The sequence below is a fragment of the Asparagus officinalis genome, chromosome 1 (genome assembly GCF_001876935.1).
Source record: "Asparagus officinalis chromosome 1, Aspof.V1, whole genome shotgun sequence".
NCBI lineage: Eukaryota > Viridiplantae > Streptophyta > Magnoliopsida > Asparagales > Asparagaceae > Asparagus > Asparagus officinalis.
In genome coordinates, this window is record NC_033794.1 from 131,341,997 (window position 1) to 131,359,914 (window position 17,918).

The 17,918-nt window shown below is 36.8% G+C and overlaps 2 protein-coding genes across 2 annotated transcripts in view; both read left to right on the forward strand.

Annotated features, from left to right (window-relative positions):
- On the forward strand, positions 2,811–7,981 carry LOC109824418 (heterogeneous nuclear ribonucleoprotein 1-like). Its single transcript, XM_020391050.1, has 7 exons — positions 2,811–2,959; positions 3,071–3,111; positions 3,804–3,967; positions 6,057–6,156; positions 6,264–6,433; positions 6,991–7,907; positions 7,949–7,981. The coding sequence occupies exons 1-6, from the start codon at positions 2,913–2,915 to the stop codon at positions 7,561–7,563; spliced, it is 1,095 nt and encodes a 364-aa protein (XP_020246639.1). The 5' UTR covers positions 2,811–2,912; the 3' UTR covers positions 7,564–7,907; positions 7,949–7,981.
- LOC109824504 (phosphoglycolate phosphatase 2-like) overlaps positions 10,558–17,918 on the forward strand; it is a 9,465-nt gene continuing 2,104 nt past the window's right edge. Inside the window, exons 1-9 of the mRNA XM_020391149.1 lie at positions 10,558–10,720; positions 10,801–10,868; positions 11,526–11,618; positions 11,715–11,786; positions 11,996–12,067; positions 12,369–12,428; positions 12,563–12,615; positions 13,591–13,688; positions 13,766–13,865. Of these exons, the coding sequence (XP_020246738.1) occupies positions 10,600–10,720; positions 10,801–10,868; positions 11,526–11,618; positions 11,715–11,786; positions 11,996–12,067; positions 12,369–12,428; positions 12,563–12,615; positions 13,591–13,688; positions 13,766–13,865 (737 nt within the window). The 5' untranslated portion in view covers positions 10,558–10,599. The remainder of the gene's footprint in view (positions 10,721–10,800; positions 10,869–11,525; positions 11,619–11,714; positions 11,787–11,995; positions 12,068–12,368; positions 12,429–12,562; positions 12,616–13,590; positions 13,689–13,765; positions 13,866–17,918) is intronic.

A 17,918-nucleotide genomic window follows, 5' to 3' on the forward strand; every position in this document is an offset into this window, starting at 1 on the left:
GATTTTGAGAGGAATACAAGTCAAATTTTTCTTTCATTATTTCTTTTACTGCAAATTTCCACCAAACAATGGGTCACATAAATTTCATACTTTTGGGGCCTCGACACAATTTTTCCTATTGTTTTTCATTCTCTTATTTGAGCTAAAAGCTTCTGAATTAAAGTGTTAACCTTGCACGTGCTTTCTATTTATACATGAGTTCTTTTTCATATTCAGAGTTACATTTGTTTTGGTGATTAATGCATTATTTATTTTGTCCTTTATTTCCTCCGGTTTTAAATTTCTTGAACAATGAATAAGGGAATTTTTCGCGTATAATTTATCAAGATATTCTGCACAAACACACATTCATGTACGTTCATTGATAATATCGAGTTTGAAGTTGTTATCGTGACAATGCTAAAAGTAAATTATGTTTAAATATTGATTATGTTTAAAGGACTATCAAGTTATAATCATGTCATATCATTTCATACTTAATAATCAAGCTCGGAAAAGTACGAGTTCAGCAAAAATTTTCATGGTCAACATTGTCCTTCACTATTTTGAATATTTCATTTAAATCTTAATTCATCCTAATTATAATTGTATCAACATTTAAAAAAGATTAATACATAAAATAGCTCCACGATATTACTTTGTTGAGGCAAAGAACTAAAATACTATAATATGTGAAATATTGTAAAAAAATCCAAAAAGTTTTAAAAATTACACAAAATACCCTTAAAAAATAAAATTACACAAAAAATTCTGACGTTTTAAAACTTAATATAACAAACATGAAATTTAGAAATTTACAATAGCCTTCGAAGAATTTATAGTTTATAATTAGCCCCTTCAACAATTCAAAATGTATAGAAACACCCTCAAAATTTTAAATAATAAAAAAGCACCATGAAATTCTTTCAAAACTTGCAAATAACAAAGGTTAATTCAAGGGATTACAATCAAGCACCTAAAATTTTGAAATTATAAAAAATAACCTCGAAGTTATAAAAATTACAAATAAAACTCTTTAAAAAGTTAAAAATAACAAAAAACTACGAAATCTCAAAATTTATAACCAGTACATATCAAATTTGAAAATTCTCAGTAGACCGCTAAAACATGAATTTTACAAAAAACAATCCAAAGTTTCAATAATTGCAAGAAACACCCTCGAAATTTTAGAGTTGCAAGATGTATTTTGACATTTAAAAACTTACTACCAACACATGAAACATGAAAATCACAAGCACCCAACTTAAAATTTAAAAATTTTAAGAAAACACTCTCAAAGTTTTAAAAATTGCAACACACACCCTCAACAATTCAAAATAAAAAAATGACTAAAATTTCAAAACTTAGCAAAGAAAGAATAGTTATTGGATATTTTTTCATTAAGATATATAAATTTAACTTCTAATTTAAGGTTTACTATCCCTTTCATTATCTAAAAGTAGTCTACTTTTGTCGAAAAGGATAAAGATGGAGAGGGATTGATATCAGTTTTAAAAAATTGAAACAGAATGAATGAAAGACACATATTTCTACATATTTTTATAGTATAATTTATTTTTTTGAGTAAATTAGATATCTTTAGAAGGTATTTTCATCAACTTTTTAGTACTTTTCTATGCTTATATGGATGTTTTTATCATATAAAAGTCTACTAGAGTTAGGATTAATCTTAACTTTATAATTTTTTAAAGTTTATCAAGGATTAGGAACAAATTCTATACTCTCTTTCGTACCATTTCAGCTCACTTTTGAACAATCATCTTGTCTCATTAGCTTTAATTATTCATCATCATTTTATAACGCTATTTTTGAAGTGTTTTTTAGCTTTTGCAACACTGTACTTTCTCAGGTCATACTTGGTTTCATGTCGCTCGAAATAACAGGATAATCCAAATTGGCTTCGGATTACATTTGTTTATGGAAAAGGATATTTTCATAAACTAATGAAATTCATCACCATTAATTAAAGAGAAATCATTAATTGGAAGTAAAAGGATGGTAACCTTAAAACTTAAGTGTGGTTTTGTGACATTCTAAGGGTTTAGGTGCTACCACCCGGAAACGCCCAGACTTCTAGAGGGGTTTGTGGGGCTTACCTAAGGGTCTGTTCGTTTGCCAAAAAAAATCCGGAAATCTTTTGCCACCTCAACTTTCAAGAAATGAACAAGTGTCACATGGGATTTTGTTTTCAAGAGATTTCCATTTCTCATGTTTGTTTCGTTTTTAATTTTCGAGAAATGAACCGCCACGTAGGCTGCCACCTCAAACTTTCAAAAAATGTGTTTTCACACCAAATTAGGCTGAAAGCACTTGGAAATGTCCCATCTAAGAATTATTAATTAGTAAAAGTACTGTTGGAATAGTGCAGAATAATAAAACATAATATTTAATACCCCCATTTCTCATTTCCTATTTCTTGTTCTCAAACAAACAAAAGAAATATAAAACTGGGCACTGTTACTATGGAGGTTTTTTTATCTGTTTGTGTGACTTGGCATTGAAATGTGGAGTTTTCTTTGCGAAACAAACCAAAAAAAAAAATCTGAGAAATGTGCTTGAAATGTATTAAAATCATTTCAATGATGAGTTTTCCATTTCCGATTTTTTTTTGGAAATAACCAAACAGGCCCTAAATGACATACCCCAAGAGCTTTTGATACGACCGGCCCATATTCTTCCCAACGGGTCTGTCATCAATCCATGGCAAGCCCGGCCCATTTCCGTGTGAAGTCCCGATCTAATCGCAGCCGCTCGCTAAAATATCCAACGGTGGACGTCGATCTAAGCGAACGATCCGGAGAATTATAAGTCACCCCCTCTCTCCTCTTTCGAGCCGCCCGCGACTCAGAAACCCTCCCCTCCGTTCCCAAGCCCTAGAAACCCTAAATCCTCTCGACCCGAAATCCCTAGCCATGCCGAAGGACGCCAGGATCTCAGAGCACGATGGAGCGAGCCCTGGGTAACCATATCTACACGATTCCTCTCTCTCGATCTCGATCTCGATCTCGTTGTTTTCATCTCTCTTTTGAGGTTTTTTTTTTTGATTTTCCCCCTTTTTTTCTGGTTGCAGGAAGATATTTATTGGAGGGCTTCCTAGAGATCTGAGCTCAAGTGAGTTTCTCAATTTTACGCTGAAACTTTAGGGCTTGTGGTTGTGGTTCCTTCTCTGTTTGGTCAAGATCTGGGTTTGTCTCAAACAGATTTTCGTGCTTGGTGGTTTGCAGTTGCGTCCTATTTTGATTGTACAATCTCTTTTGTGTTCCGGGGATTTATTTTGTAAATTGATTAGGGTTTTAGTGTTAGGGTGAAATATACGTCCTCTATCTGTCTATTTCCTTTGGCTAGCTGGGTGATGGGAGATTAGTACTAGAAGTAAAGTTTATCTGGTGGAGGGGTTCATCATATATTTGATCTTCTTTTTATAGATCATTGGTTAGTTATTATTGCTCGGATATTATCTTTTTTGTATTAAGGTGGTGAACCTTATTAGGGTTATTTGCATACGCACCCCATAATGTAAGGGGTATATATGCCAGTAAGTGAATAAACCAAGTTTTTGTATTGGCAACCTCTTCTTAATTACTCCCAACTCACTCTATTAGTGTAGAAAACCCTCTACACCTTTTAGGGCCGTTAGAACTTGATCTGAATGGTTCCTCTTACACACTACTGGTTTCTGTGGACGAGATGAAGTCCTTGCCGCCTTAATCTGCTCGTTTGTATAGATAGGGCTCGTATGGAAGTAGATACTGATTGTTGTCCTGTAATTGTTTCTAATTTGTCGTTTTGTATGACAATTCCAGGTGCCTTTGTGCGACATTTTGAGAAGTATGGGACTATTATAGACCATGTGATAATGAAGGATCGTCACACTCAGCAGCCTAGGGGTTTTGGGTTTATCACTTTTGAGGATCCTTCTGTTGTTGATACAGTCATTGAGGACACACATGTATTCAATGGAAAAACAGTAAGTCCTATAGGAATTATAATTATGATTTACTCTTTTGTTTTGCTTTGATTTTTTCTTCTTTGATACAACTGTTTCATAGTGATAGTTATTTTCTTTGAATAATGTAGAAGCTTAATTTTTTGCTTGTATCATTATCATCTAGCGTATAACTGTTTTAGAGTATTAGTTGTTTGCCTTGCAATGTCAGCCTATAAAAAAAATCCCCTGACACCCCTCCCTGCCAACCCCACCCTCCCCCTCAAAAAAAAAAAAAAAACCAACCCAAAAAAAGGACTTCCAGCCCAATGTTGTATTATTATGCGCCCCCGCTGTATGAGGTTTCCAGGTCACTCCTTTAATAGCGATATATGCTTTTGTGCTTACTGTGACTCACATTAGGGCTGTAAGAATTATAACCTCCTAATCTGGATCCTTATTTTTGTTTGAAACATGCTCAACGTGTCAGTCAAAATAGACTCAGGGTTAGAGAAAGAAAAGAAATGGCTCTAAAGAATCAGTTTATAATAGGTAAAAATGTTCAGGAAGAGGATATGTTTGTCAAGAAAATTTCAAACTTGACCATGGGACACCATGATGACCACTTTTAGGGAGAAGTTTGGAATTTTTTTAAAGCTTTGGGTGAGATGGGTTGGGATTGGTCTGATTTCGATCCGACCTGTTATAGTAGAGGACTCTAGCTGGACGTGTTCTTGAACTTTTTGGGGTTCAATTGATGCATAAATGTAAATTTTCACTGTTATGAATAAGGTTAACTAAACTACAGATTTTATATTAATTTTGTAACATAATACATTAAAATGTTGGGATCCTTGGAAAGTCTTGATTTATAGTCTAGTTGATACTAACTTCACATTGTATTAAAAGGACAAATTTTGAAAATAGACTTTTTTGAAAATTTAATAGGCAAAATCGACCGTGTAATAATAAAATGAGCAAAATCGACCCTTTTTTGCACGGGACTGCTAGTCCCGTGCAAAAAAGGTCCAGCCCAACAAACTCTTCCACTTTCACCGCCCAACGCCCCTCCTCCATCGCCATCGGGCCGCCCAAGCCGCGCCCACCTCCTCGACCTACACCCGACCACCTCCCTGAGCCCAAGCTCCGACCCGAGCCCCCCCTCTCCCTCCAACCCCCTGCTCCACCGCCTCCTCATCATCTCCACCACCATCAGCCCCGACGCCGCCGTGAGCTCAACTCCACCTCCTCCGCCAGCTCGCCGCCGCCGCTGTCCTCCGTTCCCCTCAGCCCCGACCATGCTACCACTTGCCGCCACGTCGAGCCGCGCCACCACCCAAGCCCTCCCCCGCTGTCCAGTGAAGGTGTCGGTGCTGGTGGTGCAGCAGTGCAGGGGGATTTGGGAGGAGAGTGTTGGGGGGATTTGGGGGAGGAGGGCTGATTTTGATTTTTTTAGCAGGATCGTCTTTTTTTTGGTGTGGGATTGGAGGAGAGGGAGAGAGAGATGGAGAGGGGATGGGTTAATGAAGGAGAGAGAGAGAGAGGGAATGAGGGGATGGGTTGAGGACCGGAGAATTTTTTTTGCGGAAGCGACCTTTTTTTGCACGGGACTAGCAGTCCCGTGCAAAAAAGGGTCGATTTTGCTCATTTTATTGTTATATGGTCGATTTTGCCTATTAAATTTTAAAAAAAATCGATTTTCAAAATTTGTCCGTATTAAAATTATCGTTATAATTTCTATAGATATGGATCGTGTACTCTACACCAGTGAAGGCTCCTAATGAAAAAGCAATAACTACTTCTTTAAATATGCTGAAAACATTATCTTATTTTATTTTTTTACTTATGGCTGCAACTGCAAGTCTACAACTGATGAAAAATATTTGTCATTTCATGAACATTGGTGTGGGGGAGGATATGTGACTGTAGAACAAATAAAGGGAGGAAATGTAATATCCAGTAGCAGTTGTTAACTATGGGAAGTTCCTTATTGCTTATTTAGTTAATTTTATTAACTATTATGTAGGCACCTTCCAGGAGTTGTATGTAGCCATGCCCTGTTCTTTTCCTTGATGGCACAGTGGGTGGCATCTTTCTCTATTTTAATGTAATTTCATGCATGTAATTGTAGGTTGAAATCAAAAGGACAATTCCAAAAGGTGCTGCTCAAACAAAGGACTTTAAAACAAAGAAAATTTTTGTTGGTGGGATACCGACTACTGTGGAAGAAGGTATTAATTGTTTATCTGGTGTTCTTTTGTTCAATTCGACATTTTTTATATTTAAAATTACTAGCATTAAGTCCTTTTTTTGCATTGTATGATGATGTTCTTCTCAGACGAATTGAAGAGCTTCTTTTCCAAGTTTGGCAAAGTAGTGGAGCATGAGATCATCCGTGACCATAGTACTAAGCGGTCACGAGGCTTTGGGTTTATAATCTTTGACTCTGAGCAAGCTGTAGATGATATGTTAGCGAAGGGCAATATGATTGATTTTGCTGGTAGTCAGGTTAGTCTAGAGGGAGCTTATATTAAAACACCATTTATAAATAAATTGTGCATATGCCAAATTTGGCATTATTTTCACGTTATGGTATACCACTTTCTTTTATCTGATAAAGATGCAGATAATAGACACCGACATATGATATTGATCTGCTGTAAATTAGCAGGGATCTTAAACTATTGGTGCATATATCTTTTTCAGTTGCAACTATAGTTCTTTTAAGTCAAAAAGTAGCACATAATATGTTAATACTACAATTGAGAAGTACATTACTATGTTCCATATTGATGCTTCTATGTAAAGTGGTCTAGTATTTTGCAGTCTAAGATAATATGAAGATACAATTAACCAAGCTAGCAATATAATGTTGTGCATTATTCAGATATGCATAAAATCAGAAAACATGATTGCATCCATAGCTTCTCATAGAGGCATTGCCTTGGACATCATAGTGTCTGTGTAGGCTAATTTACAGCAAATGGTTCCATATAGACTTGTGTACTTTCCCTCTACAGAACCTTTTAAGAAGACCTTAGGTTAATATTCTTGCTATGTTGTAGGTTGAGGTCAAGAAGGCTGAACCAAAGAAATCTTCAAACCCTCCACCTCCATTTGCTAGTGAACCTAGGGGCCGCTCTTTTGGCGGTGGTCTTGCTGGATATAGCAACTCTTACAATAGTTTTGGTGGTGGTGAGTTTGGTCCATCTTATAGGACACCTGGAGGGCTTGGTCCTAGGATTGGTGAATATGGCAGTTATGGCAGTGGTGCAGGTGAATTTGGTGGTGGTTATAGTGGTGGCTTAGGAGATTACAGGGGAGAATCCTCTCTTGCTTACTCTAGGCGCTTTAGTAGTTACGGAGGTTACGGTGCTGGTGGTTACGGTGGTGGGTATGGGCGTGATGAGGGCTTTGGTGGATATGGTGGTTCTAGCTATGGTGGTTCTAGCTATGCAGGTGGTCGTTTTGATTCAGGTACAGGTTCTAGCTATGGTGCTGGTGCTGGTTATGATACAGGTTCTAGCTATGGCGGTCCTAGCTTTGGATCCGGCAGCGCGCTTTTTGGCGGTAGGGGAGGAGGCTATGGTGGTGGTGGTGCTGGTCCTTCTGGCAGATACCATCCTTATGCAAGGTAGATGTTTTAGCTTCAGCACTGTTCTAGAAGTCTCTCAGGTTTCAACTGGATCAAACAACTTCAGGGAATAGAGTTCCTGCTAGTATATGATAGAAGATAGAAGCAGTCCTGACTGAGAGCTACTACCTGCCCTGCTTACTTTGCTATGTAGATCGCTTCCAGGAACCTGTATTGTCTAGCAAGTTGAACTAGATTCTCTTTTAGCTGGATAGTTCTATCGCCTATGGATTGTAGAATTTTACGCATATTGGTAGATTTTTATGTTTTATGGATTGTAGAATCTATTTATGAGGTTTGTCCTTTTTAGATTTGTATGGTTTGTGGATTGTAGAATCTATGCATGAGGTTTCTAGTGAGTTGAGTGGATTGTAGAATCTATGCATGAGGTTTCTAGTGAGTTGAACTAGATTTATCTTTTAGCTGGGTAGATTTATGTTCTATTGGATTATGCATGAGGTTTCTAGTGAGTTGAACTAGATTTATCTTTTAGCTGGGTAGATTTATGTTCTATTGGATTTTAGAATTTTACGAATTTCAATAGATTTCTGTGTTTTATGGATTGTCGAATCTATTCATGAGGTTTGTCCTCTCTAGATTTTTATGTTTTGTCAAATTAAGAGTATATGCATGAGGTAAGTCTTGAACTAGTTTTTTGTTTAGCTGGGTAGATTAATGTTGTATGGATTTGTTAAATCTATGCATGGGGTTTGACCTTTACGATTCCTTCTGATAGGCGTAACACCTGCTAGTGTTTTTTTCACATTATATTTTCACCAAGTGATTTGCATGAGGAAGGACTCTAGGAGATGTAGTGCATCAACGTTTTTAGCTTGTTCTCCTGGGCCATTATTTTGTTAGCTGATGCATTTTCTTGGCAGATTCGAATGTCTGAAGTGTTTTGAAATCTTGTTTCTGTAGGAGTTTCACATTTTACAGAGAATTTAGTTGGTGGATTTTATGGCTATTATGTACGTTGGTTCTTAACTGTTTTGTTTTTTGTGCCTCGTGGAGCATGAGTCATGCAATTGCTAGTTGTCTTTGTTATTAAGGCGGTAGCCGGGTCAATGTGGGTTCTCATGAGCGGCCTCGTTTGCAATAAAAGAGAGTTTCTGTTGCTGTATTATTATTTGGCCATTCCCTTGTGAAATGTTTTCTAATCCGTTTTCATTGTCAAGAGCTGTGTTCTTGTTGGTTTCGTCTGATTGTCGCTTGGTATCCCTCGGATTGTCACGGTGATTGCTTTGCCCCGTGAAGCTGTGCGTCTGGATTTACGTTCTTACTCTTTTTTGTATGCCCGGTACTTGTTTGTATTTCCCCGGTTCTTGTTGTGGATGATGATGATGAATGCCATTGTTAATGGTTTGTTCTTATTCAGGTCGTCCCGGTTGTTAGTTAATCAGCTAACATTCTATAGATTGGTACGAGTATTATGGTTAAGATTTTGATTTGGACGCAATAAATGCGGTAGAAACAAGATGGCTAAAATCTAGGAGATCAATATGCTCAAGCTGAAGATAACAACCGCAGCTATTGACGATATCTGAAATGCTTAGGGAAATTTGCATACGGGTTATCCATAATGCCTGGGGGATGCAGCTGCTTGATTATCAAATAAGCGAGCCTAGTTTAATTGTTCATTCGCATGATAAAATACCGCTTAAATCATGCGTTTTATGTAGTATACTATTTTTTTTATCTGTTTTACACCCTAGGAAGTCGAAAACAAAAAACATTGTATTGCTTGGGTGGCGGTTCTGATGAAATTTGGACTCCGGCAAAACTATAAGCAGCAGCAACTGTGGGGGCGTGTGTTCTAATGGAATCTGCAACGCAAGGTGTTCTAATAGAATCTGCAGTGCAAGCTTGTGTGCATTTTAATTTTGATATTCTGAAGATCTTTTGCTCGAGAATTACCCGAAGTTGAAGAATCTCAACGTTCTTAGCCTAAAATGACGTAATAAGTCAACAGGGGTGCTAAGTAAAATATTTTAATATTTTTTGATTGTTTTTTGGGGCAAAATTAAACTTCAGATATCAAAGATGAGAACGGTGTAAACATTAGATCATGCAGGTGCCAGAGAGAGAGAGAGAGAGGACAACGTGAAATGAGAGAGAGAGAGAGAGAGAGAGAGGACAACGTGAAATGCGAGTGGCACATAAAGAATAAAGAATAAATAAAAAAAAGAGCATAATAGTTAACAACGAGTGTGTTGAATCTCCTTCGCGTTCGCTTATGACTTGCGAGTGAGCATCTCATTTCTCCGCGGCAAATATAAAAAGGTTGCGAGTGCGGGAACAAAAATATCGCTTTGTTCTAAAAAAAAGGGGGATTTCACATTAGTCCCTTAAATCATCTCTGACCGCTAAATAGTTTTTTAAATCTCATTATTTGCTTATTAGTCCCTTAAATATTTAGTTTTGTTTGCTATATGGTCCTTCTGTAAGATACTAGTAAATTTCTCCAACTCTAGTCGAGTTACTGCTTAACCCAATAACTCAAGCTACCTTATTGCCCTTGGGGTACACATCTCCCTCCCAAGTTTTTGGTGTAGAGGGAAGTTAGACATGGGAATGACCTCAATTTTGGGTTTGGCGAAAGCATGGGACCATTGAAGAAGCAAAAAAAGTGAGTTTGAGTTAGTATAGGTAGGACTATAATGAGTATTCTACCTAATTTAGTCACATTTAACGGTCATTAATAACACCAACTAACACGAGGGAAACAAGAAAGCTAAAGTTTAAAGGGACTAATTACAAGCAAATAATGAGGTTCGAGCGACTGTTGGGCAATTGAAGATGACATGAGGGACCAATACGCAATTAACCCCACCCCCCACCAAAAAAAAAAAAAAAAAAAAAAAAAAAAAAAAAAAAAAAAAAAAAAACAACCCCCCCCAAAAAAAAAAAAAAAAAAAAAAAAAAAAAAAAAAAAAAACAGAACGAACGAAGAAGACTAGCGCAGGGTACTATGGGAATTCCCATGAATTCTCTCGGCCTATAAAAATCTTTGTTTGCAAAATCGTGGCTCTCCCTTGAAATGGCTGAAGTGACAACGAGAGAAAAAGAAGAGGAGAGCAGTTGCAAGCACAACCCCCTCTCTCCTCAAAGCGCCAGAGATCTCGTTGCATCCGTCGACGTCTTCCTCTTCGATTGCGATGGTCTCTTTCTCTCTCTAACGTCAATACTTATAGAGTCTGTGCGCTTTTTTTTTTATTTTTAAAATAAATCTTTTTTTTAGGGGTCATTTGGAAAGGAGACAAGCTCATCGAAGGAGTTCCTCAGGCTTTACAATCTCTGCGATCTATGGTAATTTCTCAACTCTATTCGCTCTTTCGGGGTCTGGGTTTTCGCCAAAAATCCTTCTTGCGCTTGGTTTGATGCTCAAAATTAGATTTTTTTTCCTTCCTTTTTTCCTTTATTCGCTTTTGGTTTATTTTCATGGAATGGAATCTCAAGGGTTGATCGAAAAAAAAAAAATACTCAACCAAGTAATAGTATAAAGTCTGCGCAAGAAAAGATACTGAGGACCTGATTGGCGTTAACCGTTGATTGGATTTTTCTTTTGAACTTCAGTTAAGCCCGGTTGTTGAAGCTAAGCAATTACATTTGAAGTACATAGGATAGCCAACTAGGCCTCATCTTGGTGTCTAGGATTAATAATTATGGGTTGATTTCTGAAAATTACTTGACATCCTGGAATTGGAATGCTCTATTCAATGTGGAAGTCTTCATTTTACGATTTATTCAAGCATTTCCTAAGAATCTTAACTATGTTAAGGAATGCTAAACATCATGAATTCAAGTTTTTAATACAAAAACATATGGGCATCGCCCTAATCAATAAAATAACAAATGACATTGCTAGATATTTTGGTATTGGATGGTGAGGAATATGAACCAGAAGCCAATTTTGGATCTCATATGCGGTGAGTTGAAATTTGCATCCTGTTCGGTTTTATGCAGGGAAAGAAGCTGGTTTTTGTTACCAACAACTCAACCAAATCCAGGAGGCAATATGCAAAGAAATTCCTTGCTCTTGGGATTGATGTCAGTGAGGTGATGTTTATTCGAAATGTTTTTGTTAGCATCTCCAGAATTAAGTGGCCACCACATTTTTGATCTGATATATATATATTTTCAAAAAACTGGCAGGATGAGATCTTCTCATCATCATTTGCTGCCGCGATGTTCTTGAAGCTGAACAACTTCCCTCATGGTAAGAAGGTAGGATCTTCATCAATATTGCAGTCATTTGGTTCTTAGTTTTGTGTTCTGCCACCTCTGCCTCGTCTCTTAGAGTTTCAACGTAGACTGTACTTATGTTGGTGGTGGTTTGTTACTATAATTTCCTGTGTAAGCTGCAGTATGTTCTTCTATTTCTGTGATTGATGGATGCTAACCGCCTTGTTAATTACCTGTGGCCCTTTTTCCAGGTTTATGTTGTTGGTGAAGAAGGAATACTCGAGGAACTAGAATTTGCTGGATTTATAGGATTAGGAGGCCCGGTAAGCCTTGATTGTTTCTTCTTCTTCAAAATGGTTTGCAGAATTTTAGCTCCACGGAAATGAAGATAATATTTGAACTTCTATTTAAGCTGTTACATTGCAGCTGCTAGTTGCAAGCCTGTGAGAATGCTGAATCAGTAGGGTTCAGATTTCCTATGAACTAGTTCTTATCGTGTGCTTATAATCTCTCTAATATTTAATAGTCATTCCTGTTTGTGTCCAACAGTTTGATCCGAGTTACCTATTTGTCTGAATATTGTTTAAACTAATCTGCAACCTAAATTGGTCAAGTCTTTTTCAGGAAGATGGCAAGAGAAACATAGTGCTAAAATCAGGATTCCAATTTGAATATGACAAAAGTGTAACATCCTGTCCCTTATTTATTTTTGATGCTTTTAATTTCTTACACTTTCAGTTAATAATTGCTCGGAAATGTATACCTTGTTGCTTTTTTGACATAACTATACAATTAAGATGTGTAGCTGTTTCATACAGGTTGGGGCCGTAATTGTTGGGCTTGACAAGTACATAAACTATTACAAACTCCAGTAAGACGCTTCATTCTTCTTTATCTTTTATTGCCTCTCCTCAACAACAAAACTTTGTGTTTTTTGTAGATATCACTTTCACCATCTGCTTCATATTTACTATAACCTATACTAAGATAATATTTGATCTTTGATAGTGAATATTAAAGGGAAAAATTATTCTTATGAGAATCATAAGAACATTAAAGGTCTAGGAAAATTTAGAGAAGCATTACTTGGCTTCTTATGCATGAAAATCCATACAACAGTCTGTAAAAATTTCAACATTTCATGTCCTCATCAGAACACCTGCATTTTCTATCTAATGCATGAAATAAAGTTTGATCATGGACTAGCTACTGAGTTTAGTAGGATACAGATGATTACTATAACTCATGGTAGCAACAAGCATATGCTCATATAATTTCTAGTGCTGTCATTTGTAACTACGGATTTGTGTATACTGAATGCTCTCTGCATGGTTGATAAGCTACAGTATGAAGCTTGACATTTGTTTTTCTTTTTCACATCTTCAAAAAGAATCTAATGTTATACCACACTGTCATATACTAAGGCAATAACACATGAAACTCATGAATATAGTGTCTTTGGATCTCGGTAATTTCATATATCATTTATGATTAAAGATCATGATATGTAGGGGATAATAAGAGAATATGTGTATTCTATCTAATGCTCGACAATTAGTATAATGTTTACTTCCTTCTGGCCTTTGTAGGTCACAGATTATTATCGTAATTCCTTAGTCATTTATAACTAAGGAATTTTTGAAGTAATTTTTCTCTGCAGTGTTGATAACTTCAGTTATGAAGCTTTGCCATTTATTCTTCAATTTTATATCTATGCTATAGACACTGTCATATACTAATCTTAGGCAGTAAACCTATTAAATATAGTTCCTTCGCATCGTTATTATTTGATATAGGTTACATCTATCGAAGATTCTTGTAAGACTAGCTTCTTGGAATTTTGCAGGTATGCAACTTTGTGCATCCGTGAGAACCCCGGGTGCCTCTTTATTGCAACCAACCGTGATGCTACTGGCAATCTAACAGAGTCACAAGAATGGCCAGGTTCCACTTTGGTTAGTAATTTTCTGCTTATCAACAAATTTTCAGTTTCCTGTAATTGTTTGGGCATGTGTCTTTAGGTGCGGGGTGTATTGTTGCTGCAGTCTGTGGATCAACTCAGAAAGAACCTATTCTTGTTGGAAAACCGTCGACATTTATGATGAAGTTCCTAGTAGAGAGGTATGAAAAATCTGCGTCCACATGGATCATTTTTTCACTTAAAATCAACAACAATTCTCTCAACAAACTAAAGAAACATAAAAAGGTTGCCAACTTGCCAACTTGCTGTTGTGAGTGTCCTATAATGTTCCTATAATGTTCATCTTAACACAACTGTTAAGTTTTCTGAAGTATCAGCTTAAATTTCTGTAGCTGGGCTTGGTTGTTGATAACACTATTCATACGACAAAATCTAGGAGATTATTAAGCTAAATTAAATTATAAACAAAATCAAATAGGTGTATGTGACAAAAATTATAGGATATCGCTTTCTGATTATATCTGATTTTTCAAGGAATTGATATCAGTCATTAAGTTTAACAAGGAAGTCTATGCTCTATTATTGTATAAAATTCTGTCAATACTTCAACTGATTAGTGATGCGAAACGGGGGAGGGGGTCCATCGGAATCAGCGATCTAAATCGAACAACGCACCGTTTCTCCAAAATTCATGATCTTAGGCAGGAAATTTAATCTAAAACAGTTAATGTGACAAATGGATTTTAACAAGATATGCAATGATAGTCATAAACAATCCCTATCTCAAATAATTTAATTGTAATATCAATTATCATTTTCGCAAGTTCTAAGATCAATATCAAGTTTAAGTAGTCACATGTTCAGATACTCTCAACTCACAATTATAATGTACGCAGTGAATATAAGACAAGAGTTTAGAGATGTATTATTCATGTAATTAACTAACAAAATAAAATCAACAGAAAAATAAGGGACGAAAGAAAATGAAACCTTCGTCGGTCTGAACAGACTCGACGTGAGAGACCTCTGGAGGTGGTGCGACGGTAACGGTGAACTGAACGACGATGATGAGGCGGAGATCTGATGACGACGAGTGTGACAGTGTTGAACTGATGATGACGCGGCGATGGGATGAGGGCAGTGCGATGTCCCACGGGTAGTCATCGGGTCGATACAGGTGGCGGGCGTCGGGACGAGGCCGGCAGCGACGTCAAGACGAAATAAACGACGGCTCGAAGAGTGGAGGAGGACGAGGTGGTTCTGACGGCTTACGGAGGCGGGAACAACGGCTGCTCGAAGGTAAGGAGAGCAGGGAGAGATCGGCAGCTTGTGGAAGAGAAGGGGTGGGGATAGCGAGGCTGTGAGATGAACAGATGAACGGAAGAAGATAGAGGTTTGACGGCTAGAAGAAGAGGAACAAGTATTGGCTTAGGGTTTCACACCCAAATTAAACCAACTCAAATTTCATTTTAATTTTTAATAATTCATTGATTTTCAATAGTCTCATACAACCTTATTTATATAAAAAAAAAACTACGTGCACACAACGTGCAATAAAAATAGAAACAAACAACAATCCTTCAAATCACTCAACTAAAATTAAACTAAATTTCAAAATTTAAATTTTAAATTTTAAATTTCAAAATTCAAAATTCAAATTTTAAATTTTAAATTTCAAAATTTAAAAATATATCAACTAATCAAATATTATCATTTCTTGTCCTTATTATTCTTCCCGGGTGGGAGAAAACTCGACTCCGTCGAGTTAGCTGCAGAAACTTATTATCTTCAATATATTCTGTCTGCATCTTAATCTGCTGTCAGTTATTTTTCTGCATCTCTAATCATTAGCTAGATTGCATTATAAATTCACCATCTAAAATATTATCAAAATTCACTGTTGTATGGATGAATATATAGAAGTAGAGTAAAGTGAAAGAACTCTCATAAATAATAGGTTATGATCAGGCTTATATCAGTGGACTGCCAATAACATTGTGAACTGTTTAATCACTCAATATTGAGATAGAACTATGACCAAATCAATAAATGTTGCCATTAATTAGCTCAAGAGTTGGAAAAGCTCATACATATCATGTTAAATCTTAAACAACTATAAATAAACTGTATTGGATAAGTCCGAACCATCTAAAATATCAACATTAATAGTTTTAAATTAGGTCCTGACTCAATATCATACATTTCAGTTAGCAATGTATTTATTCAAATTAGATCCTTGATATGATCAATGCAAAATAAAAAAATGATGTAAATCAACTCAAATGATTATGATGAAATGCAGACTCAAACAATGTGATCAATGGCAGATGTAACTCAACGAAGTGTCTAAAATGCATGACGTCCTCTATCAAATGGAATAATTAGGTGTTCCTTCGTTAATATGCATAACAAATTTCCTATTTTTGCAGTGATAAGGAGGAACATGCAAACACATGCATGACGGATGAGTGTTTTTGCTTGTTTAACATGAGAGAGAATGAAAACACTCGTGTTCAAACTTATATCCCTAATCTATATATATTCCCAAAAAGGATCAGTGTATGTGTCAGTGACTATCGGGACAATGCATGAGGGTTTGACATCTAATATGGTAGCGAGATGTAGCTATCTCACGATCCTCTATTTAGGATTCAACTTCCATACAGATATTTGAGTGACTCACTTTAGGAACCAAATCAGGAACGTGTTGGGTATCATGTTGGTCCAAGAGGACTTCGTGGGGAATATCAACAACGTTTTCAGTCACTGAAGTGAAATCGGGAGTTGGAGTTTCAATTTTAGGAACAGCTTCAGGGACAACATCAATGAACTCCGTGATCAAAGGGGTAGATTGAGGAATAGTCGGAGTGTTGTCATTGCATGAAAATTCAATTAACTTCACAATTGCAGAGGTAGTTTCAGAATAAACGGAAGTGTATGGTTCTTCGATTATACTATCCTGGATTTTCTTGTCAGAGTTAGATTCTATCAAATCTACGGCCTGGTTAATGGTTTCCTTAATAATAGATTTTGATTCTGTTATAGACGGCTTATTAATTCTAACTCTGAACGGAGTTGTATAGACGGAAGCAACGTGCCCATATCCTTGACAATTGTAACACTGCATTATTGGGCTAAGTTTGGAGAGAGATCTCTCTGACTTCTGGCCCTTGAGATCGACTCTAGACTGGGAAGAACTAGGGTTAGATCGACTAAGAGGCTGACTAGATGTATTAGCACGGAAAGACTGGGAGGGATGAGTTTGAAAATTCTGAGCCCTATGAGATTGATGAAATTTGGTTTCATCTAAATCTTGAACTAAGGCGTAAGCTCTCTCAAGGGTGTTTACTTCTCTAGCAAAAAGTTCGGTTTGGAGGTCACTTCTTAATCCAGCTCTAAATTTTGATAAGACTTTCATCGGTGTCTCTGATTCAATGGTGCTGCATCGAGTAAACAATTCATCAAATTGAGCAACGTACTCTTTTGCAGATTTGGTTCCCTGAGTAAGACAATGCCACTTATCTAGCAATCTATAAATAAACGATGATGAGAGATATTTTCGTTTCAGTTCGTCGGTCATTTCTCGCCAAGTAAAAATTGTAACCCACATCTAATATGTCTTATCATTTCAAAGTTGGACCAATATTGACAGGCGGGTCCAGTGAGCTTCATTGTGGCAAACTTGACTTTCTGGGATTTCGTCATGACGTACCAATCGAAGTAGCAATCCATGCTCTTCAGCCAGTCAAAGAAAGTTTGTGGATCGAGCTTACCATCAAAGGTTGGTGGATCAGGCACAAGTTAAGGCGGGGGTCGATGAACGATGTACCCATGACCTTGCGGTGGGTATCCATAGCCTTGACCTCGTGGCGGAGTTGTAACCCGCGTTTCTTCTAACCTAGCACGTCTCTCGTTGGTGTTATTCAGGGTCTCACGGGTAGCTCTGCTCTCATGTGTTAAGTTACTTATTTGTCCGTTTAACTCAGCGATTTGCTTAAGTAGTTCGGAGAATTCGGGATTTGTACTGCCTGACATGCTTGACTCACTAGTTGACTCACTTGACTCTCCTAAATTAATAGGGTAGACCTGTGCGAGTGGGCATGCACTAACAACTAGATGAGATGAATGATGTGCACAAACAACTAAATGAGATGAATGAGATTTTTTTTAATATCAAATAAAAGAGTCAACTAATCTAAAAAATAAAAAAAATCCTACCTTAAAACCATGCTCTGATACTAAAAATGATGTGA

Excerpts from the sequence above, each read along its gene's own strand:
- LOC109824418 (XM_020391050.1), top strand. The coding sequence starts at position 2,913 with ATGCCGAAGGACGCCAGGATCTCAGAGCACGATGGAGCGAGCCCTGG. Across the intron at positions 3,112-3,803 it reads TCCTAGAGATCTGAGCTCAA|GTGCCTTTGTGCGACATTTT; the intron begins GTGAGTTTCTCA and ends TGACAATTCCAG. Across the intron at positions 6,434-6,990 it reads TTGATTTTGCTGGTAGTCAG|GTTGAGGTCAAGAAGGCTGA; the intron begins GTTAGTCTAGAG and ends GCTATGTTGTAG.